Here is a 24,294-nt window from a genome sequence, read left to right on the forward strand (position 1 = left end):
CTAGTAGTGCCTCCCAGCAGGGTACACACATACCAGTTAGTGCATGACATGCTAGTGTGTATTAGAATGTACACGCCAGCTAGTGGAGTCAAGCCTTAAGTGATTTACCAAAGGTCACACATGAAGCTGAAAATTAAATCCTAATCTCCTGAGTCTCAGTCCTGTGCTGAAACCACACCTTTCTGATGTAGCTCCGTGCATCCCTAAATGAGGAGTTTTAAAAATCTGTCCGTTTAATTGCATGTGGTGATGTGAGAGAATTAATGATTGTCTTATTTCTTTAGTAGAAACTTTTTGAAGATACATTTATTTACGATGTATGGAACTGATGGCTCTTTTAGTTGCTCTGTATTTTGTTTAAGGTTTTACAGTCTTTGTGGTTATAGACTTTTAAATCGTGTTACATATGACGATAATGTGTGTGAATGGCTGTCAGAATTTGAGACAAGTTGAGGATTTGGGCACTTCACCTGTCACAACTGGCTGCCCCTTTTTATTACTTTGTTCTGTATTTTTTAATATCCTAAAAACTTTAAAAAATTACCGTGTCTTCTAAAAGTTAACCCACAATGTGATCCTAATTGTTAGCTATGCTTGCAGTTAGAAGAGAATCATAACTAAAGTAATTTAAAGACATCTATAAGGGGTATTTTTTAGGACTGTTAGGTTTTCCTTAAATGTACAGTATCTAAATCTGTATTTAATGTGACTGGCATATTTTCAAACCTTTATTTAATGTGACTGACATAAAGTGTGTCCAAATTTAAATGAATTATCTAGCTATATTTTTCACTCCCACAGTAGAACCTTGTTAATAGATTACTCTTATAATCCATTCCACTTTTTGCTCTTAAGTGGGCAAAACACCATTTTAAATAGAGCATGCTATATTGAGATCTCTTTTTGATAGGAGCAAATTACTTTTTTAAAACAAAATATAATATGTTTTGTTAACGTAGCTCTGGTCACTTGGAATTCCTCTTCTCCTATAGGAAGGGAGTGTCTCTTCACCCCAAAGAGCAAAAGCGAATTAAAGTATCCAAGACTACCTATTAATATTATTAAGACTAAAATAAATGATTTAAATAAATGAATAAATTGTAGTGCATCATGTTTTCCTTTTTAACGTACTAATCCACAAAACTGTTTCACAATGGCCCTTCTCTAATATATTTTACCTAAGAAAACTTTGTGCATAGTGTATATAGACAATATATTGCTTGTTGTTTCTGTATATCCATAAGTTTCTTTCCCTACATTTCAGAATATTTAACATAGCTTTTTAAAAAATTATACATAATTGTAAAATCTTTTATCTTAATGTGGTATAATTATAAATTACATTTTCTGCCTTTTTATATATGTCAAGATGATGATATCTAAAGAACATTGGTGTACACAAAAATTATGTGAAAAACTCAGCTGTTTGCATGCACAGGGCTTTCTTTGTGTGAACTCTGTTTTAGTTGTTAGGACTTTATACAACATTATCCCACATCAGTTTTGCTTAAAACTGGGGGTTTTAACAAAGACAGAAGTCAGTGGATTTTGCTTGCATTTTTGGCAAGTTTCAGGCTACATCTTAAGGATGGCACAAGCTTCAAAATTTAAGTCTGTTTCAATTCTCCATCCCAAAAGTTAATGGGGTTTTGGATATGGGGAATTAGTCAGACCCAACTGATTAACACAAGTTTCAGTCATGCAGAATTTGGTTTAACTGCTAAACTCTGAAATTCACTATAATAAATTGTGATGTGTTAAATCTTTGGAAAATGGCAGTCTGTTAATAAAAGGCCACCACTTCATATTTCTTTTAAAGATGTATTTTATTTTTCAGCAAAGATGTCCAGAAAGTTAAGTTTGCCAACCGAACTAAAGCCTGATTTAGGTAAGTTCAAGAATAAAGGCTGGTCCATATTGCAATTATGTTTTATAGAAAGAGTAAATTTCCAAAAAAGTAAGAATCCTGCATAATCAGAAGAACAGCAAAGTATGAACTGGCCACTGTATTTCTGTCTGAACTTTTGAACAATCTGTATATATTGGTAAACTAAATTGTGATATGCCTTTCCATTATCATTCCCCTAAACTGAAGTGACCTATAATGTAGGCTTGAAAAACTTAAGCTCCAAACAAGACTGCAAGTATTTGTGTTAAAATAGACTGGTAAAATCTCATTTGTGGCCATCCAATTGTAAGGACATAGATTTGTGCATAGTTGTTAAATTTTTATCTGAATTTTGGGAGGCTGTTGTAGTTCCTGTTATGTTAGTTACCTGACAATGTCAGGAATATTACTGGGAAAAAATCATGTGGTTCCAAACAAACATAATAGGGAAAAAATGGAAAATGAAGTTGTACAGACTTCTTAGAAGATTTTAATTAAGGTCCCATTCTGAAAACAATTACACTTTGAGTTAACTACAACCAGGCTATTAACACATGTAAAGCTAAGTTAATGTTATAACTGTTTGCATGTTGGGGAACCAAGTCTCTAAGAACATGGTACTTTAAGTTTGGTTTCTTAAGACACATTACAGTAATTTCAAAGTCAACATTCTAGTTCTACTGTTGTTTTTATTAACGTTTAGAAACACAAGTAAACATTGTAGTTGTACTGCTTGTTTATTAAAGTTTAGAAACACAAATGATTGTTCCATAGCATAATTAAAGCAGCTCTTAAAATAAGCATAGTTTTCAGAACATTAAGTTGCATTTTACTTGAAAATAAAATCCACAAATGTAGACTCAATTTTATATCTTTTGCAACAATCCTATTTTGCTTAGAAAATGGAACTAGATGGTTTTTACATAATGCACAAAGGAAAGGTATATGCAAATCAAAAGTCAGTCACTTTTGGTTAGCATCTCTCACTCTTGGTAATGGGTCAAGTCAATTTGATCTTCAATGTGAAACTCACTTGGAGACAGTATAATTAGGTACTTTTATAAATTTGGTTTTCTGACTTCTTTTTAAACTGATTTTCAAAGGTACTTGTTAATAACAGAAAACATTATCTGTAGCCAATCATGTCCCCAAATTATTAATTTGTGTGTAACAGATATTTAAATGGATTTATTTGTTTTCTTTGCCAATAAATATTAAAATCTAAACAAGCTTCTTTTTGAAGAGGGTTCTAGGGTCAGTAGCTGAAGTTAGAACAAATTAATTGTAGTTATTATTATTATTACTACATATTTCTGTTCCATATTCCCTTCAAGTTCTATAATGCACAAAGCAGTAACTTTTCAAATAAAGTCCAATTAACCTAGGCGATTTTCTGTCTGTGGGAAAAACTAGCCCATTCATGAAATGGTTCATTATGCTGTGCAGAAATGCCTTCATGAATATATTACGTAGGTAAATTCTGTGGTTAAAGCTCAATCCTGCTCATGCATAGAGTCACCAATGAGGTCTTGAAAACAGCATAATCCAGACTAAACAAAGATGTGATGTAAATTATACCATATTTTCAGTGATAAAATGTGTTTGCCTTTTATCCATTAGCATTAGGAGATGAAGCTGAAGAGGAATGATGGGTCAGGAATTCACATTGATGCTTGAGTACAAAAGAGAATCTCTAAAAATGTCGACCTTCCACTCCCCCGCCCCACCCCCGTTACTTACAATATGTGCAGCTGAAAATAGATGTGTAACCCACATACCTAGTGTGGTTCACCATCCCATGCAGTGGTGAGAGGCAGCTGGCTTTTAGCTCAGAGGGTAGAGGCTTCTATGCTAAGCTCCAGAGGTCCCGGATTCATATCTGCCTAGTAGCAGTTATATATGCAGACTTGAATATTGACAGCATTTCCATTGTAATATCCTGTTAAGGAATGAGGAGTCCTATGGCATCTTAATGATCAACAGATTTATTTGGGCATAATTTTTTTTACAAAATCCCACTTTAGCAAATGTATCTAACAAAGTGGGGTTTTGCCATGAATGCAATGCCCAAATAAATCTGTTGGTCATTAAGATGTCACAGGACTCTTGTTACTATTGCAGATACAGACTGTACCTCTTATATTTTTCAAGAGTTTCACAATAACTTTGAATTCATTTAAAACAAATATTTTGTGCTCCTAGTTGGAATTCCTTCTCCTGTATTTTGTGCTCATCCTTTTTTAATGATGGGATGACTGCCTGAAAAGTAATGTCACTGTTTTATAGCATTCCAGAAGAAAATCTTCAGCTACCCAGTTAGTTTTTGAACGCTGGGTTTTTTTTAAGTCTTTTTAAGTGACATATGCCAGAAGTTGAGGCTTGTCAGACTCCTCATTCATTATATCCTAAAGTTGGAGAACATGACAAGCTATAGGATTTATATCACCATGGAATCTGGTTGCTCTTTAAAGCTTGAAATGAGACATTTGTCTCTTGCTAGAATAATGAAAGGTTTATTCTGTTTCATAAATCACTGCTGTCCTTTATCTCAAGCAAAAGATGAACGTAAACAATGGCCATCCAGGGCAATTATCTATTGGTGTACTCCACAGTTGAAGAGAGTGTTGCAATTAGAATGCAGCATGGAAAATAGGGTCAGAGGACAGGAGGGGAAATATTAGGGAAATATTTAGCAAAAGGAAGTAATGTATGTAGTAAAAATTGTTTGATTTTTTAAAGAACTATTTTAGCACAGAACATGCTAAAAATTCTAACTATAGTTCGTTTGGAGACTTTGTTGCATTTTGCAATTTTTTTTATTAACATAAACTTGTTTCAGATGTCAGAGACAACTCCTTCAGTCGATCCCGAAGCTCCAGTGTAACTAGCATTGATAAGGAATCCCGAGAAGCAATTTCTGCTCTTCATTTCTGTGAGACTTTCACACGGAAAGCAGATACATCACCTTCTCCATGTTTATGGGTTGGGACTACTTTGGGTACAGTGCTAGTCATTGCACTGAATTTACCCCCAGGAGGAGAGCAAAGACTTCTTCAGCCAGTAATTGTTTCTCCCAGTGGTACGTAAAAGGCAGGAGACTTGCTATGTAATGTGGATTCTTGATGGGTTTTAAATGTGATTTTGTTATTTCTCAACTATGCAATATTTGTAAATATTCGTACAGTGTTCACTGTTTAGTTCACTACAGTGCAGTGTTTTAATATTCTACAAAGTTGCTATGTCGGTTGTGTTAGTGAGAACCTGATTAGCAATTTTGCAAATCACTTAGGTCTGAACTCCAAGTATACCGCCTGGTTTAGGAATATCAGGTAAATGGACTCCTGTTTGTGCAGAAAGGATGCCATTTGAGTAACTCTACTGCAAGTCATGTAGAATTAACAATATAATAGAGGGATACATCAAGAGAAGAATTTTGTTAGATGCTACAAACTTTTTATTTATGTTGCTCTCAATAAAGTTCATATTAGATTTGCCAACCACAAAAAAAGACTAGAAGTTGCTGTGGGCACTGCTGAGGACATCTGCTCAGGGTGAATTGCTCCACACTAGGGTTCCTTACAGCCCCTGACTGGAGGCCCTTCCCAAATAGGCCACAAACTAGTCACACCAAGCACTTCAGCTGCCAATCTGGCCAGCAGGAAGCCTCACGAGCAAAACCCCCTCACACCTCAGCTCTCCAGGTGCCACAGTCAGCCCCCGGCCTAACACACAGGTGAGGGGTTATAGAATCCAATCTCACCTACTCCGACCGGGTTCTCCCAGTCCCAAAAGACCAGCCATAGTTCCAACTCAATTTACACTTTGGATCTTACCCACAAGATCATGCTGGGCCAATCCTTTAGAACAGTGGTCCCCAACCTTTTGGGGATGCCGGGCACCCGGGGACGGGGCCATGAACCCGGGGGCGGTGGCTGCACATGCACCACATGCCCGGGGATGGGGGCCGCGCATGCACCCGGGGCTAAATAATGGCTCAGGCCAGCCCTGGGCACTAGGCGGGTGCACATAAATGCCCTGGCGGGCGCCATGACACCAGCAGGCACCGTGTTGGGGACCACTGTTTTAGAATCTAAAGGCTAATTATAAAAGAAAGAAAAGGTGGAGAGTAAGGTTGTTAAAGAAAATACATTATATGCACCAATCATCAAATTCTTGATACAGGCTCTCAGCAGAGATGTTATAAGCGGCTAGCTTAAAAGTCTCTGGTGTACATCCTATGTCAGGATGGGTCAACAATCCTTCCCAGTTCACTGTCCCTCACAAGGCTGCATCTGGGATCAGTGGCAGAATTGAAGACAAGATGGAGTTTGCTTCATGGCACTTTATATCCATCCCTGGTACCTTCCAAGCTGGAGTGGGTCACGTGACCTATCCCTGTGTACCATGTCAGCAGCCATGCTATTGGCTGATTTGCAGATTCCAGACACATTCCTCAGGCATATATTGGGCACCTTGAGAGCCATTGTTCCTCAAGCCTCACCAATTAGCATAGTCATTGACTGAACAATTGCTCTTTACAACAGGCAGTTCAGAGCCCATTGCTCTGTCTCAGGCCTAGAACATTCCCAGTATAAGCACAGAGTCCATAATCATAACTCCACACACAGACATCATACAAGTACATAAATAGCATACATAGAATCAGTAAAACATAAGCTTTCATTTGACACCTCACATGGACCACTTTGTATAGACTTTGGGGCAAACATTCCCCCTCACACCCGTGGGCGCAGCAGTGATCTAGCTGCTCCCCTTAAAGTCCAGTAACGTGACATCCTGTCATACCTTTTCAAGTTAACATGGTCCTTTCTCTCCAAAAACACAGATGATTTAATGATAGTTACACACAAATGTGCCTGAAGACTTCTGTCAATAAGCATGTTATGGTGAATATGATTTAGTATGTACAGTGCTGAATGTGACTAGCCTATGTTGATTGCTACAATGCATTAAGCCCCTATTCAGGTACATAATTTTGGCAATCAAATGAGAGAACCACATTTTGTAACATTGACCAGGCTTGTCAAGGCTGTTCCCCACTCTGGCACTAAGAATGCAGAAGGTGAGGGCCCACAAGAGAACTTCAAAACCTTGCCTCTACAAGCACTGGTTACAAAAACTTCCCCTCAAAATCCTAATACACAGATTTTGGAAATTTCACCACCACCACCAAGTGCTTTTTGATCCCTAAAAAAACCAGGGGTGAACACTTGAAACCACTCCCAGGGGTACCCCAAGCTCTTTTGCCTCCAAAAGAGCTTGAAAAAGAAAAACAAGTTGCAGTCTCTGGCAGCTGACCTCTCAGTCAGAGGCATGCAGATACTCATAGACAGACCTTCTAGGACACAAGAATCAAATCATCACCTTAAAAGAAGTGATTTTTATTACAAAACAAAAGATAAACTTGATAAAGCATACTTGGTTGCTAGACGTTAGTGCAACTGAGGAAAACAATTTAAAAAAATAGAGAACTTCTCTGGCACACTGCTTAGATGGTAAAAGGGGAGGGGAGGCATAGATACACACAGAGCAGTTCAAACCAAACCACAAAACAAAGAAAATTTACCCTGAACGCGACTGAACTCACATTTCCCTGGTACTCGCTTCAAATTTTCTCTTGTTCAGTCTGCTTCCATGCCCTGAATTCTGTGGCGGGGTGGGGGAGAGAGAGAGGCATGACAGTCCTGCCTGGGTTTAAGTCATTCTGTGTATCTTAACTCCTGGTCTTAACTCTCCCACTCAAAGAAAGCAGGCAGGGAATCTATATCCAATTCAAATTTCAAGCCTCTATCTCGATTGGCTCTCTCGGCCCCCTGGCCAACACCTTTGCTAGGTACCTGAGTTAACCCCTTAATCACCAGGTGCTGGTCAGCACTCTTCCAGTTCATGAAGATGTAGATGAAATACAGTGTCAGCTGCTAGATCTAAAAGGAAAATGTTAACCTAAATAAGCTTTCATCTGTAGCTGGCAAATCAAAATGTATTTAACTATATGTTACAAAAAATGACCCTAGAGAAAAGAAGCAGCTCAGCAAAAGGATTCCTCAATTTTAACACATTCAGGATGCAGCAATTCATTTAACAATGGTGGGTGAAAATCCTCTTCCTTGCTAAATAGACTTTCTGCTTTAATCCCCTAATCAATTGTACAAAGTCAACAAGGGAAGATGCAAGACAGCCTGCTTATTTACACCTAAACATGCCTAATTCAAAAAGGAAAACCTAGGCTGATGCTTCTGACCATTAATAGTATTCACCATCGATGGTATTAAAGATTTGGGGTGTGAAAGTGTAACCGTGTACATGGTTAACTGAGGAGCCTGGGCTCATTGGTTAACCTTCATGGTTACAGACAGTGTCCCAGTGCATGTGGGGAGCCAGCTTTTTAAACTCCCGTACGCACCTCCCCTACACACATGTATATGTGTAACTGCTGAAATGTTCAGCAGTTACACATTTATTTAATTAAGCACATTTTAGCATATATATTAAACACAGTGTACAATTTATTGATGCTAAGTTTAGGAAAGTATTAATGCCTATGAGCAAAAGACAGAAAAGCTGTGAATGTTAACATCTAAATTTAATACATATAAGTTCCACTTGGTGGGCCTCTGAAAGCCTCAGCTGTGCCTTTGCAAATTCTTATTGGTCTCTCTAATTCAAGAAAGCATCCCTGTTTAGGAAGAGTCCTATCCTTAATTTCAAGAATATGCTTAATTTCCACTGTAGTCTATGGTCCATATTCACACATTTAGAATTAAGCCCATGCTCTAACTAAGGCCTAAAATTTTGGCCAATTGAAGTTTTAGTGTAGAAAAACCAAAAGGGAGTTCTGAAGTTTTTGTTTGGGAATACTGCTTTTGTTTGCTAATTAAAAAAAACAGTATGTAGTTGGAAACTAATTCAAGAGAATTATTTATCATGTCAAATTCTATATCGTAGGGACCATTCTGAGGCTAAAAGGGGCAATTTTGAGAATGGCTTTTCTGGACACCACAGGATCTTTAATTCCACCAGCATATGAGCCCTGGAGAGAACATAATGTCCCTGAAGACAAAGATGAAAAGGATAAATTGAAAAAACGGCGGCCTGTCTCCGTATCTCCCTCCTCCTCCTCTCAGGAAATCAGTGAAAACCAATATGCCGTGATATGTTCTGAAAAGCAAGCAAAAGTTATCTCACTGCCATCACAGAACTGTGTTCATAAACAAAACATAACAGAGACATCTTTTGTTCTTCGTGGAGATATAGTGGCATTGAGTAATAGTGTCTGCCTTGCATGTTTCTGTGCCAATGGACATATTATGACTTTCAGGTAAGAGCTATTTCATCATGATTTAAACATTAAAAAGAAAAAATTATTATCCCCTACAACCTCCTACACTGTCCCCCAATGATGTTGTTTCCTCAATCCACAGGAAAAATAAATAAATATATATTCACTGATGATGATAAACCTGTAAAAATAACACCATCTTAGGAGTGGGAGCAATTTGGCAGCTGGACAATACTGTACTTGAAATTTGTTCTTGTACAAATTAGGTTTAAGCTCTAGTTAAGGTAAATCGCTAACAAATAACGTAGACTTAACATAGGCTAAATTAAATTCTAAACTTGTGGTGTTTGTTTTCACACACAAAATACATTGCTGATATTATTAATTTAATTGTTATAAAAGTTGTGTTAAAACACCACATGCTGAAAGCCAAAACTGGTGGTCTTTCTTGCTCATATTTTCTTTTGTGGATTTTTTTTATATCCTTTCTCCCCCTATCCCATTGGTTCACTTTTTTTATCGATAGATTTTTTTGCTTGAATAGCCTCAGGAATTACTTTCTTCCCTACAATGCTTGCAGAAACGTGGAATATCCATACATACACATGCCAAATGAACATTATTAAAGTTGCAAAGTCAAGTGCTCAAGCTAGAAAATGCCAGAATTAAAGTAGCTCTTGCAGCTTTAATTTAGCTCCTTGTATGTATGCGCTATGAATCAGTCTTTAAACACGTATTTGGTGAAGTTACTGATGTCAGTATACATACAGCAAGTCACTTCCAATCCCTTATTTTTTTCCTCATGGGCAAACTTCTGCTATAGGGCCCAGGCAGGTGAATGCATTAAGTGTACATGAGAGACAAACTCAGAAGCTCTCATTTCTAGTGCCTTGTCCCAGGCACAGCCTGGCCACTGGCAATTTAAATTGTGGGGAAAGTTCTGCTTGAAACTGATGAAATCTCAGTAGATCTTAGTGCAAAGGTCTTACATATCTCTGCAAAGCATGTGTGACAAATTTTAAAGGCTTATAAATTGGCTGGTTTGGGGTAAATTTTAATAGTATATAATTATTCATAATCAGATTTATTACAGAAGTGCATAAAAGCCAACGAAGAGAGAGGCCCATTGTGCTAGAGTCTGTGCTAGGCACTAGAGTGTCTCAAAGGGTACATCTACAGTGGATCTGTACATGTAATTCCTATCTCAGTAAGACATACCCATGCTAGTTAATTGAGCTAGTAATAAAAATAAAAGGGTATGATGCACAGCTGAACAGACAACAGGTTGGGTTAGCTATCCTGAGTGCAATCCTATCTGAGACCCTAGATACATACTTGCGGTTGATAGCTCATCCTGCTGTGTGAGCAGCCATGGCTGCACTACAATTTTTAGTATGCCAACTTGATCAGAGCTAATGTGGGTATGTCTGCCTAAGCTGGAAATTACAGCTCCGGCCTCAGTTCGAACATACTCAAGAGATAGTTGTCAGAATATCTTAACATGGGAAAAGAATAATAATTTCCCATAGGCTTATTCTCAGAAACTTTAACTATTTTGGCTGAAATAATTTAAAAAATAAAAAAGCAAAACACAGTGTAAAGCAGACATCTGGCATAGAAAATTTTAGCTGAAATAAATTAAAATGTAGTGAAAGTTAGTGGTCCTCAGACAAGGGTATGCGTACCTCTGGATATGCACAGCGGTCTTCTTGGGCTTATTCAACTAATCTAGAAAAACTTTTAAAAAACTACTATGGTCCTATACACCTTAGAGACTAACAAAAATATATAAATTAGGGATGTTGTATTAACACAGGACAGAATTAATGCGTTAAAAAAAATAATGTGTTAATCACAGGCGTAAATGCTGCACTGCCTCTTTGAAGTGCTGCTCCAGCACTTCAGATGGGCAGCACAAGCGGAGCCTGATCCCCGGCTCCATTGTTGCGAAGCCCCTTTGAAGTGCCATTCCGCTTTGCAATGCAGAGCCAGGGATCAGTTCCCAGATGATCCCCTGCTCCTAATGCACTGCCCCTTTTTTAAAGTGCCGATTTGGTGCTTTAAAGGGGCAGCGCAAGTGGAGCCGAGAATCAGCTGGAGTCCCCAGCTGATCCCCCAGCACCACTTGCTCTGCCCCTTTGAAGTGCCACTCCAGCACCTTAAAGAGGCAGCACTGCATGGAGCCCGGGATCAGCTGGGAACTCCAGCTAACCCTTGGCTTCACCTAGGAAACGCCACCGCGGCACTTCCAAGAGGCAGCGCTGCATGGAGCCCGGAGTCAGGTGGGCACTCCAGCTGATCCCGGGCTCCATGCAGCGCTGCCCCTTGGAAACACCACTGCGGCGTTTCAAAGGGGAGTTGCACGCAATTAGTCACGATTACATTTTTTAATCGCTTGACGGCCATAATATAAATAGTATCATGAGCTTTTGTGGGCACAACCCACTTCTTCAGATGACAAATATGGAGCATTGAGGCCCCTTGCTCCATATTTGTCATCTGAGCAAGTGGATTGTGCCCATGAAAGCACATGATACTATTTATATATTTTTGTTAGTCTCTAAGGTGCTACCAGACTATTGTTGTTTAAGGTTTTTTTAGTTAGACTAACATGGCTACTCCTCTGTGATCTTACAACTCATCTAGATGAGTGATACTTAGTCTGGGGGTTGCAGCCCCCTGTAGATCCCAGGATGGGTTTAGAGGGATCATAGGTGTAGGACTGGCATTAGGAGGTGACAAACAGGACAGTTTCCTGGGGCCCCACACCACAGGCATTCCCGCAGATCTAGGTGATATGCTTCAGCCCTGTTGCTGTGGGCGTGGCTTCAGATAAGGCTCATAATGAAAAACAGGTTCAAGAATCATAAATTGACTGGAATAGAAATATTGTATTTACATGTTTGAAATGGAAGTACAAAATGTAAGTACATTATTTATATTCTAGTCAATTGATTTTATAATTATATGCTGAAAATTAGAAAGTAAGCATTTTTCGGTAATAGTGTGTTGTCACATTTTTGTATTTTATGTCTGTTTTTGTAAGCAAGTAATTTTAAAGTGAGGTGAAACTTGGGCTTCCCGTGACTCCCCTTGACTGCAAATGGCAAACTGGAGCCACTGGGAGCCAGGAGGCTCCATGGCTGAAGAGCCATTAAGTAAACAAACCATCCTGTTACTGATCACTACGTATACCAGCTTATCCACTGCCTTTCCGATCTTAAATTTTGTTCATTCTTGACCATAGTCAACACAGGAGCATCCCTTGGGTGCTGCAGTCTTCCAATCACCACTTCAACTCTTTCTTCATGTCTCATTTTGGTGGTGGTGTGTATCATTTCTTTTTCTCCCCTTTGCTTTCCAGGTAGGTCTAACTTTTCGTTATTTAGTTAGCTTTTCTGAAACTTTCTCCACTACAGGTCTGGAAACACCACTAACATGCCAGTTTCTGGCTTTTTCAAAGCTCAATCTTTGTTTCTGTGCTCCAACTTCTAGTTTCCGTATTGAATGCTCTAGTCAATGACACCACTGACATGGCACTTTGGTGTTTTTGCTTGGCATTTCAGTGTTCTTCCTCATTAATTTTGCTTTGTAATTTCAACAGCTGTTGCTTTAGAGTCTCTTCCAAGGACTCTAATCCTGTTTGTTTCCAAAGCTATTGATTTTTTTCAGGGAGTGTTTGATTTTTTAGGAAGGCCACTCATCAGTTTCAAGGGATGATGCATCAGAAAGATATAATTACTTCAGCAAATGTCCTATATCCTTGGGAATTTAAATATGCTATGCAGGAGCATTCTGAATCTACACATCCCTGTACACACTCACTGTTATGCCTCAGATTGCTCCTTGAGGTACCTCATCTGTCAGAATGCCAATCAGAGTGCTTTGAAAGAGAAGTCTTCAAAGAATAAAAAGCTGAGTCAGTTTTGATTGCTAATCATGGAAATGAAAACTCGGTGTTGGCACTGCCTTTGTCAACAGAAACCCAGTTTACCTTAGGATCAGTGGCCTAGCTTCACCACCAAAATGTCCTGCATGTTCCGGAAAGCTGGACACCATCATAGGTTGAATCCACTGTCATCCAGGTGTTGGCAACTGAAGTTAATGGTAATGACCTAAATAGATGACTGATCAAAGTTTTAGATGATCACCCAGGGAGCCTTCATTCTCCTTTAGAGGCAGAAGAGTAGCAATGTTCTCTGGACCTGTAGACACTTGCATGCAAATAGAAATTCAGGTAAAAAATTGAGTGTCTCCATCTTGTATGTGATGAGTACTATCAATTTTCAGTTGTCTATGGGATTAGAATTAAAGCCAGTGGCTGTACAAAATGCTCAGCAATAACACAACTCAGTTTTCACAGGCTGATAGTGTATATGTTTTCCTACTTGAACAAATGGCTATTCAATGACTCCACTATGGAAGCAATCTTTTACTGCTGAATTATAAACTACCCAATGCCCAACTTACCCCTAGCAATGAAATGGAATATATAGGAATCCAGCCAGATATGATTTAACTTCTTGGCTCAGGACAGGATCTGGAACTTCTGGTCTAGTGAAGAACATATGCAAGAGCCAGCAAGTGACATCTTGGACAATGGCCTGGTAGCAGAGTGCATGAAATTCAGACTCTAGTAACTGGTCTCCCTAGTCCAAACTTTCCAAGGATAAGTTGGTGTTATAGCTATTTTCAAAGTAGTGATGGAGTTCCATCTTACTGGGCATGTTATCAGCATATTTTTCCTCCTATCCGTGTCCCTGGCAAAACCTTCTCTAGGTTAAAAGTTCTTTCCATTTCATTTGAAGCAAACTAAATTCCTCACACAGAGTATACCCAATTCATTGCTTTGTTTAATATCCATTGCTAAGATGGGAGTGAGTGACCCAAGCAAATTAGGGAATGGAGGAGACTAGTTCACTCACAGATAGTAGAAATCTTCTTTTTGACAGAAATGTCCATATTCATTTCCCTATGAATGGAGTAAATGCTCTTTAAAAAAAATTACACAGTGCAATAGGCAATTATATTGAAACTCTACTTCTAAAAATAACAGCTTGATTTTATGGCATGGATTTAAAAGGGGAGTGTGTGTGTGTGTATTAATATGCACATGCAATATGGACAGTAACATTTTGTGTTAGAAATTAATTGTACAATGATACTTTAAATTTTAGGCAATAGACTTGTGCTTCCAGTCCAGGAGGTGGGGAGTGGAAGATGAGGTGGATAGGCCAAATACAAGGAAACCAGTTGGTTCATTATATTTTGTGTTTGTCATCACTATGGTTTCATGGCCCCACTGACCTTTACTTATGTGATACCAGGCTACTGCAGGAGTGCTAGTAATGTAATTAAGAAGGGTAGGAGGAAAAGTGTATTATAGTTCACAAATATGGGCTGAGAAATTGAATAATATAATCCTTCATAACTTACGTGAGCTTTTAATTCTCTTCTTAAGTTTGCCAAGTTTAAGGCCGCTGTTGGATGTTTATTACCTGCCACTTACCAACATGCGGATAGCCAGAACCTTCTGCTTCACCAACAATGGACAGGCCTTGTATCTTGTCTCACCTACAGAAATCCAGAGAATTACCTACAGTCAAGAAACTTGTGAAAATCTACAGGTAAAGATTAAAAATAATATTGTTGTTTCTTCAAAAATAGGTATCCTCTCCCGGGTCCAGCTCTTAGTTTTTGATAATGGCATGGTGGATTAAAACCCCTTCTGGAAAAAACTATGGTGCACTGGAGAGCTTTACAGTACATAACACATCATGTTATCTAGTGCTTCATTTCTCTTTCTCCCAATTGTGGTGTGATACATCCCTTGTACATCTCTGGAGCAGTCTTGTCCTTTTCCTTTTTCTTTTGTGTTCCCTATGAAACTAACTTGATAATTCTTGCAGTTAAGGGCTTCAAAATTCCTCCAGTCAAAATTGTAGTAGTTAGTCATGTAGGAAGGAAGCACAAACTCAAGGCATTTTGATTGACCTATTATGTTGTAGAAATTTCAGAGGCTAAATGTGAGAGTCTCATAAAAGACCCAATGCAGTATAAGAGGTCTCTAGAAGCACCAGGTCTGGGGAGGGAAGAATTACCCCAGTGCAGGAACTGTGGAAAGTGCAAGTGCAACAAGCAACGTGTTGCAAAATTTTTTGGAAAAGTACTATGCGTACAAGCTTGATTCTTAGTCTACTTAGTCATCTGTTCTGGCTTTATAATTCTTAGAAGAATGGAACTGACCATTAAATACTGGGATGTGTTGCATATGGTGTACTCTTCAGTGTGTGTGCTGGCTGTCTTGTGAAGTAGGTTGTAAATATCTTAGAAGCATCTCAGGTGCTATTTTCAAAAGCAATCAGCACTGCCCTAACTCCGCTCCTTTTGAAGATAGTGGAAGTTTAACTGATAATTGCTTTAAAGCAACTGCAGCTGCTCTGTACCTAAGGGTCTTAGTGAGGTGGCTTCAGGCTGGATTAGGGATGTGAAGGACTAGTTGACTAGCTGCTTCCCCCTGCCCTTGCTGCCTGAAAGAGGAGGGAGTACTTCAAAGCGGAGCGCCATGTGGAGACTGGGGCTAGACCTCAGCCTCCACACAGTGATGCCACTTTGAAACGCCACGTGCAGCCCCAGGGCCAGGTGAGGTGTCCCTAGGCTGCACGCGGCGTTTCAAAGTAGCAGGGGAGTTCCCAGCTGATCCCAAGCTCTATGGGGTGCTGCCTCTTTAAAATGCCACAAGGAGCTTGATGATGGGCTTCCCAAAGCATTTAAAAATGGCAGCACCGCATGGAGCCCAGGATCAGCAGGGAGTCCCCAACTGACCCCTGGCTCCATGCAGCACTTTCACCTATGAAGTGTAGCAACAGCCCTAAAGCCAGATCCAGTGGCTTGGTGGGTCAGATTCAGACTACTGGCCTTCTCTTGCCCACCCTTGTGTAGAAACAGATACTCTGGGTTAGAAATAACAAGTCTGTTCTCCAACATCTATCAGGAATATGTGGATTGTACATCATTTTGCAGGCTCTATGCATCTATTTTAGCATTAAGTTCAGGGGAACTATTGTTCTCATGCTGATGGATCAGTTCTTTTCCATGTGAATGAGCCACTGAGTGAAATAGCCAAATGAAAAGTGTCCCTGAAAGGATTACACTTTGCAGGAATTTTCAAGTAACACAATAGGGGCAAAATCTTGGCCTTATTGAAGTTGATAGCAAAATTTTCTCATTAACTTCAGTGAGGCCAGGATTTGACCCCACAAATTCCAAAAAGTGAATCCTTGACTATCCGCTGCCCATCATACTGTTTTCTAATTTTAAAAATTCCAGAATTGAGATGGCTTTTCAGTCACTGCTGAAATTCAGAAGAAAAGGAGCTCACTGTTTGTTCTACTTGGACTTGATTTACATGGTCTTGAATTTATATGCTTTGCATATTGGAAGTCAGAAAAAAAATTTAAGGGAGCTCATTATATAATTAAGACATGGAACCAAAATGACATGTTGGATAGCCACAGATTTGTGTATGAGAAGCTATGGAAAACACATGAGGTCTTGAAATTATCCAATATTTAAAAATTAGACAGGATAGATTGGACTACAGTGAACATAAACTAGACAGGTTAATGTTACAAATGTAGTTTCCGCGCGAGAGTTAGTGTTGCCCAAGTCTTTCCTCAACTGAAAACATGGCTAGTCTGAAATATTTCTTTTCAAGTACTCGTCTATTACAAGTTCAAACTATTAGATATCACATAACTTAGAAGAGTTGCCTGATCTGTTCTTGGCTTCTATTGAGGTGTGCTGCCAAACATAGGATATAAAATTGTTCTGAATAGCTGCAGCAAAGTTTTATCCTAGTGTGAACTTGATGAATTGCAAACCCTGAAGGTAGATGCTGAAAGTGAAAAATGTACTAGAGTAATCTTGTGTTTTTATGAGAATCTTACAATAAGGAAATATGATGTTGCTAACAGTATTATTTTTTCATTACAAAGGAAATGTTGGGTGAGCTCTTCACTCCAGTAGAAACACCAGAAGCCCCAAATAGGGGTTTCTTTAAAGGCCTGTTTGGAGGTGGTGCACAATCACTCGACAGAGAAGAACTCTGTAAGTTCATTTATTTTATTCTGAAAAGTATCTCCATGTGTGAGAAGTGGGTAAATCATGCCGAATATATTTAAATAGTCAGGGAACCTTTTGCCTCATTTATTGGATGTTGCAATAAATAAAACATCTAATACATATTTATATTCATCATTGACATTCAAATGTGGCCCCATACCTGACTGTACTGATGACTGAAATACTGGGGGTGGGGAGGAGAGGTTAAATAACGAAGTAGAAAGGTCAATATGGAGAGATCTGGATCACTTGGTGAGCTGGGCACAAACAAACAGTATGGCTAAATGTAAAGTTATAAGTCTAGAAACAAAAAACGTAGACCATATTTACAAAGTAGTCACTGCTTCTTCTCTGGATAAAGTTGCCTCTAGGCAGAGGGAATAATGGGGATCCTGTAGGGATATTAGCATATAGCTGCTTAAAAGATTAACTGATGTTTAATTCGATTCCCCTTGTGGACTGGTTTCTCTTTCCATCCTGCCCTGCTGCTCTGATACAGAAGCAGCTGCGCAGGGTTGCAGGGGGATCTCAGAGAGTAGGGCCAGGAGCGCACTGGCTACTGGCCCCATCACCCGGAAGTATTTTAGTAACAGTGTAACGCCTAAAAATTGTTGCAGCTACACGATTACTGACATACACGGTATCTAGCATCCTTAGGTCCTAGTGGAGAATCAGTTGAGCATGAGATCCCAATGCAACTCTGACCACAAGGGCTAATGTGATCCATAGGGCATATCTACACTTCTGGGAAGATTAACGCTCCAGAAGCCAATCAATTTAACGGTCCTGGTAAGGACTGCTAAATTGAATGTTGAGGATGCTCCCATCAACCTTGGAACTCCTCATGGTCTCAAGGAATAAGGGAAGTCAATGGGAGAGTTTCTCCCCTCGACCTCCCACTGTAGGGCGATAGTGAGTAGCAAGCAGGTCAGTTGCCCAGGGTCCCACACCACAGGGGGCACCACAATACTGAGCTGCTCAGCCTTTGGCTTCAGCCCTGGATGGTGTGGTTTGGGGTCCCAGGCTGCAGAGGGTTTCAGCCTTGGACCTAGCGAGTCTAATGCTTGCACACATCTATCTCTCAACCCTTTTTTGAGAACCACTGTTGTATAGGACATCAGACTACATGATGTGCTCCATTCTGAATTTATAATCTTTGAATGAGGCTGAGGTGAGAACCACCTTTTCTTTATTCATTTACACCATTTAACTTCTATTACGGTGAATGAGGCAGGAGTTCTCTGTGCTTTATTCATTACATATCCCTGTCTGACCACTCACCTTGTTCACTGAAAGATTCAGAAATGCTGTGGGGGCAGTGGAGGGAGCCATGATCATGAAATTAAAGATTGTATTGCAGTATACATACACTAGGCTGTATAATTAAAAATGTGTGGGACAAATTTATTTTTTTTATGTCAAGATTTTTTTTCTCCTGGTTCTTTAATTTTCAACCTAACTAGACTTTACCCGCTGTTTTCATATAGAATTTTAAGGAGAGAAAGATTGTTGTGGTGGTGTTTAAAAAAATCTAATTCCATCATGTACAACTACTTGCGAGGCAGCTCTTTATAATGCATATGTAATCAAAGGCAGAAGTGTTTGTTTTTATTGTATTGAATCAAGGTTCCCTGAAATTTCTACTTTTTATGTATGATCAAAGACCATTACCGCATGCACCTATATTTTAAAAATTAAATTAATCTTAACTTTATCATGCACTTATGAGCATAATTTATTTACTGACATCTTTTGTGTTGACATTGCCACTCTTACTTATGCATGGTGCATATAGAATGTTTGCAGATAGTATCCTACCATAAACAATAATTTTATAATCATTTGTTAAACTATTGTAATAAAGCTAAGGAAAAACAATTTTTACCAGGTCACAGTATTTGTAATATTGGGTTTACATTATTTCCATATTTCATGTCTTTTTTTCCATTGTCCACTGAAGCTCCAGACTTATCTATAAAAAGGTCCAGGGGTGTGATTTGTTTTGTTCCTTTATAACTCCAGAAGTCTCTAGTTTCACTCAGGTTTGCTGCTTTTGAGAAAAGCATGTCTTAGCTTTACTTTTTCCTGACGCATAAATATTTGACAAGAGTTATATAAGTCTCTGAAAAGGTCTTGAGAATGATAGTTTTCACAGTAGGCATCAATCACTATAGGCTCTGCTTGTAATCTAAATGAAGCCATTCAATGAATGCCATTCTTTTTACAAGCACTCAATGATATAATTCTATCTTGTTAAATGGAATGAGAACCATTCACTTGGGAAATATAAAATCTGACCAGAAAACTCAAATATTGCAACAACCCTTTCAACTAGAAATGTGACTCTTCCAATCCCAGTAACAATAAATTGAAATGGAAATTTTAAAAAATAATGCCCTGGAAATTACAAGTAATTTTTTATATCTGACACTATTTTGTTTTCTTAAACTAAATTTATTATAAAAAAAAATTCTCTGATGGAATGACCATCAAAATACCAGCTAACCAGTATGATTTTTAATCAGGTCTGCCATTAGGTTTTCACGTCCTAAGTGAAAAATAATTTGGCACCTCTTTTGGCTAATGAAACACACTGTAATTTTGTGATGCAAGGTTAATAGCATTTCTAAATGATTGTATTTGTAAGTTGTTTTATTGAAATGGAAGGACTAAATGGATAACTATTTTGAATTACATTTTATCTAGTTGGAGAATCAGCATCTGGAAAGGCATCAAGAAGTCTTGCTCAGCATATCCCAGGACCTGGTGGTATTGAGGGTGTTAAAGGAGCAGCATCTGGAGTAATTGGTGAACTAGCACGAGCCAGGATAGCACTGGATGAAAGAGGGCAGAAACTAGGAGAACTGGACGAAAGAACAGCTGCTATGCTAAGTAGTGCTGATTCTTTCTCTAAACATGCTCATGAGGTAATTCCTTTTAGTGTATCACCATGCATCAGAGTTTGTAAGATGTGCAATTAACTTTATATTCACTGAAAAAGAGAACAGATGTGCAAGTGGGAATCTATATGATTAATAGTTAACGCTTCCTTTGTCTTTCTATTGAACATCGCATTTTACCTAATGGTTAAGGTGACAATAATTCTGCTATTAATCCACCAGCTTCACCAGATAGGTACAGCTCAACTCTATCCAATTCCTATCTGGCATGTACTGTGGTGGATACTGCAGGGTTAGTTTCCATTGTTAAAGGAACTCATGTTATGGAGTCAGGTATCTTTAGTGTACTTTTCATTATGTGTATGGTCTATTTACACCATACCCAATGCAGATTGGGGTTCTCAAACTGAGGGGCGAGGACTTCTCGAGGTCACGAGGTTATTACATGAAGAGATCACAAACTGTTAGCCTCCACCCCAAATCCCACTTTGCCTCCAGCATTTATTATCATGTTAAATATATTAAAATGCTTTAAATGGGTTGCACTCCAAGGCTTGCTATGGTAAAGGAGTCACCAGTACCAAAGTTTAAGAATCAGCAAGATAGACGAACAACATACAAACAATTTCAGGAATCTCACTTTGGTTCTTCTGAGCAGTCTCCAGGAACAGATATTCTCATTGTGGGCTCTTCAGGTCCCTGCCTATCTTATTACCTGCCACAGAACTTTCCTGTCCTTGTTGAGCTGTCACACTCACAGTCAGGAGTCAGAAAGGTAGCAGCAGATTTGTGATGGAATCTACCCTTTGTGGTTATACAAGAAATTAAGCACAATGTGAAAAACGTTGTGTGATGATTGAAAAATTAAGACCTGATTTTCATTTTTATTGTATTTTTTGAATGTCTGTGGCACTGTACAAAAATGTTAATTGTATTCATATCTTTCCTTTTTTGTTTATTTTTAGATGATGTTGAAGTACAAAGATAAGAAGTGGTACCAGTTCTGACAACCTACATCCAAATAGATCAATTTAACTTTATCTTGAGGAAGGAAAAAGTCCTTTTTTTTTTTCTTTTAATTTCTGCAGGACGATTGGAGTTGGAGGAGTATTCACTGTCTATTGGATAGTGTTGTTTCCTAGCACAAATCATACAGTTTTACCTCAGTCATATGGCTTTAACTGAGGAGCATTATATTTAAAACAGACACACAAAAACTTGTTCGTGTCATAGCTGTGGGATTTACTCAGAGTTTGGGAACAGAGCAGATGGCATAGGACACTTGGAGAAGAGAGGCAAAGGGGGAAAGACGTGAGATGGGTCGAGGCAATGCAGGATCAATCCTTTGTAAATGTCGTACGCCAAAACTTTGTGTTATTGTAACTGCTGCCAGTGTTTCACCCTCCTGTGAGGAGAGGCAATAAATCAGGGGTCCAAGAGCTGGAATAAAGTTGTGTTTGTCTTACTGAACTATTAATAGCTGACTTTCACCTTCCCCCTTCCATTTTTACTGAAGAAGAGTTATATTCTGTTTGCTACCGTCTCTTTGGTCAGGCAAGCTGGAAGTTTGAAAGATCCATATTGAAAATGTATACATAGTTGACCTGTTCATAGTCTCTTCTTGGACCCCTGATCTAATATTCTTGTATTCACATCATACTCTGTCAAGTGCAAAACAAAAGGATAAGTCATTTTTGTATTAAAAAAATCAAGTGAATAATATGACCGCATTACGTTTCATGCTGGAGTTTTCATTTGTGTTATGGCTATGCGCTGTGAAAAGTGATAACATCTCCATTTTGGTGAGAATTCTTCAGTGTCTTTTATGTATCTTCTTTCTTTCAGCTAAATCGCCGTTTCCCCCTCAAACCTCACCCCCGCCCAATTATTGGCTGATTGTGAAATGTTCGGCATTGGCTAAGGTTTCACTCATCATGTGAATTTTTATAAATATTTGACTATCTTTTAACAGCCATTTAATTTAAATTGTTGAGGCAGTTCTAAGCAGAAACTGTAACTAACTTTCATCCCTCTTTAATTCTTTATTACCAAATAAAATAACCTTGGTCTCAGGTTTGAAACAGTTTTAAATTCCTTGAAGATGTTGATTCAAGGAAAAGGGCAAGCACCTAATTTTAGATAGCTGTCAATCTTTTAGTTGATTTCTTAAGACCTTTTTGTAGAGCTACTGTACAAGTCTGTATTTTAGTAGATTCAAACATTGAAGACCTACTTAGAAATTGGAGCTGGTCTGCAAAACTGTTTTCTGTAAATGGGTCTGATACCGAAGATGATCAGTAAAGAGGTTCTCAGTATTTCAGTAAGAAGAGGATCACGATTTAAATGTGGGCAGGAAAATGTAAGCAGTTGTGCTAAATCAAAACAGCATATTGTGTTAGCTTATAACAGCTGCATCAAAGCCATAACTGTAGGGATGAACAGAGTTAGAAACAAAAAGAATTGTTTAGAATAAAATGTTTGCATTGTGGAAACTGAGTGATTACATTTTAATCTCAAATGGGAAATGGGAACTAATTTCATTTTGCAGGGAGGAATAGTTAGAGAATAACAGCTGATACATTTTCTGAAAAATTTCCTATATTGAATCATTAAAATAAATTCCTCCTAGCACATTAGCTGTAGACATTTGTCATGCACTCTTCTTCAGGAATTCCCAAGGCAAAATTTTGTCTGTTTATATCTAATTGAAAAATGTGGTCATGGGTGTATATGTTTATAGTACCTTATCATTTAAGAACCATAAGATGTGAAGGGTTAATGATTCTTAATATAGTTGCAAAAATTGTCAGTTTGTTCTCAGAAAATGTTCAGAATTTGCATACAAACTGGTGAATTAACTCAATTTTATTTTGGGATGAGGAAGTTGTTGACAACATCTACTGACTGCCTTTTGGTTTGTCAGTATTTGAGAGTGAACCACATGTCTGGCCATTTTGTGCTGTATCACACAAAATCAAAACAAGTCTGATTATTTGTTGAAATTTTTGTTGGGGGGGGGGGAAAGTGATGCACCAAAGAAAGCAGTTACTGATGTGGATATGAAAATGCTAATAAGCATTCTCAGTTCTTGATAGTTCTCTCTCTCTCTCTCTCTATATATATATATATATATATATATATATATATATATATATATATATATATATATATTAGCTCCAGCTATTTAATTCAGTTAACCATACATTCTGTATGTTACTGATTTAATTTTTGCAATGTCTGTTTGCCTACTGCATATTTAGTAAATTAATCTTGTATTTGCTTACAAGCCAGCAGCAGAAAATCAGATAAACTTACATGAGATCCATTTTAATAGAAATTCTGATGTGGTTTAATTTTTCCCTCGCCCTTACATTCAAATGAATTGATACTTTCACCCAGCAGAGACAGACTGCATTTCAGGGCAACAGAAATCTATCCCAGAAGTTACAGTACTCTGATCAGTTTTGGGGAGAGATGCACTTATCAGTGCTTATCAATAAATCATGCTGTCTGATCCATGAAAGCCACCATTGGATTAATAGGGAAGTCTTGCTTAGTCTTCCCAGAAAGAAGCATTTGACTGCCTTCAGTAAGCAAAGCAAAATAGGAAGGAATGAGAGAGCATATATTAGAATAGGGAAGATGTCTGTCTGTTAGGCACTGAAGAGTCTCTCATTTTCCTTGGCATTGTTTGTTTTTCTCATGTGTGATGGTGTACAGGTTGAAACTCTCTTAACTGGGATTCTCTGGTCCGGCAATATCCATGGTCTGGCACACATGTTGCAGGACCAGACAGACCCGGCAGAGGGCCATTCGCAAGGATCCACAGAGGGCTGGCAGGACAGTGGGCTGCCCACAGTGAGCTGATGGCGAGGCTGCCCAGCTCGTGGCAGCATGGCTGCCTGGCGGGGCTGGGAGCCACGGTAGCTCAGTGGAGCAGAGAGCTGCAATGCGGGGCTGCCTTGGAGGGTCTTGGAGCTCAAGTGCAGCGTGTGTGTCCTGGAGCCACAGCAGCAATGGCTGCTCAGCGAGGTCAGCATGGCAGCAAGACCAGCAGGAGATCCGGAGGCCAGTGGGCTAGG

At 38.8% G+C, this 24,294-nt stretch overlaps 1 protein-coding gene across 8 annotated transcripts in view; it reads left to right on the plus strand.

Annotated features, from left to right (window-relative positions):
- The window catches only part of STXBP5 (syntaxin binding protein 5), a 193,085-nt gene extending 171,064 nt beyond the window's left edge, over positions 1–22,021 (plus strand). For all 8 annotated transcript variants that reach the window (XM_025184070.2, XM_075924382.1, XM_025184056.2 and 5 more), the window contains 7 exons: positions 1,838–1,888; positions 4,728–4,967; positions 8,855–9,227; positions 14,650–14,815; positions 17,186–17,297; positions 20,019–20,239; positions 21,178–22,021. In XM_025184070.2, the coding sequence (XP_025039855.2) occupies positions 1,838–1,888; positions 4,728–4,967; positions 8,855–9,227; positions 14,650–14,815; positions 17,186–17,297; positions 20,019–20,239; positions 21,178–21,219 (1,205 nt within the window). In that variant the 3' untranslated portion in view covers positions 21,220–22,021. The remainder of the gene's footprint in view (positions 1–1,837; positions 1,889–4,727; positions 4,968–8,854; positions 9,228–14,649; positions 14,816–17,185; positions 17,298–20,018; positions 20,240–21,177) is intronic.
- Positions 22,022–24,294: the final 2,273 nt, after the last annotated feature.

Source organism: Pelodiscus sinensis, chromosome 3 (assembly GCF_049634645.1).
Source record: "Pelodiscus sinensis isolate JC-2024 chromosome 3, ASM4963464v1, whole genome shotgun sequence".
NCBI classification, from domain to species: domain Eukaryota; kingdom Metazoa; phylum Chordata; order Testudines; family Trionychidae; genus Pelodiscus; species Pelodiscus sinensis.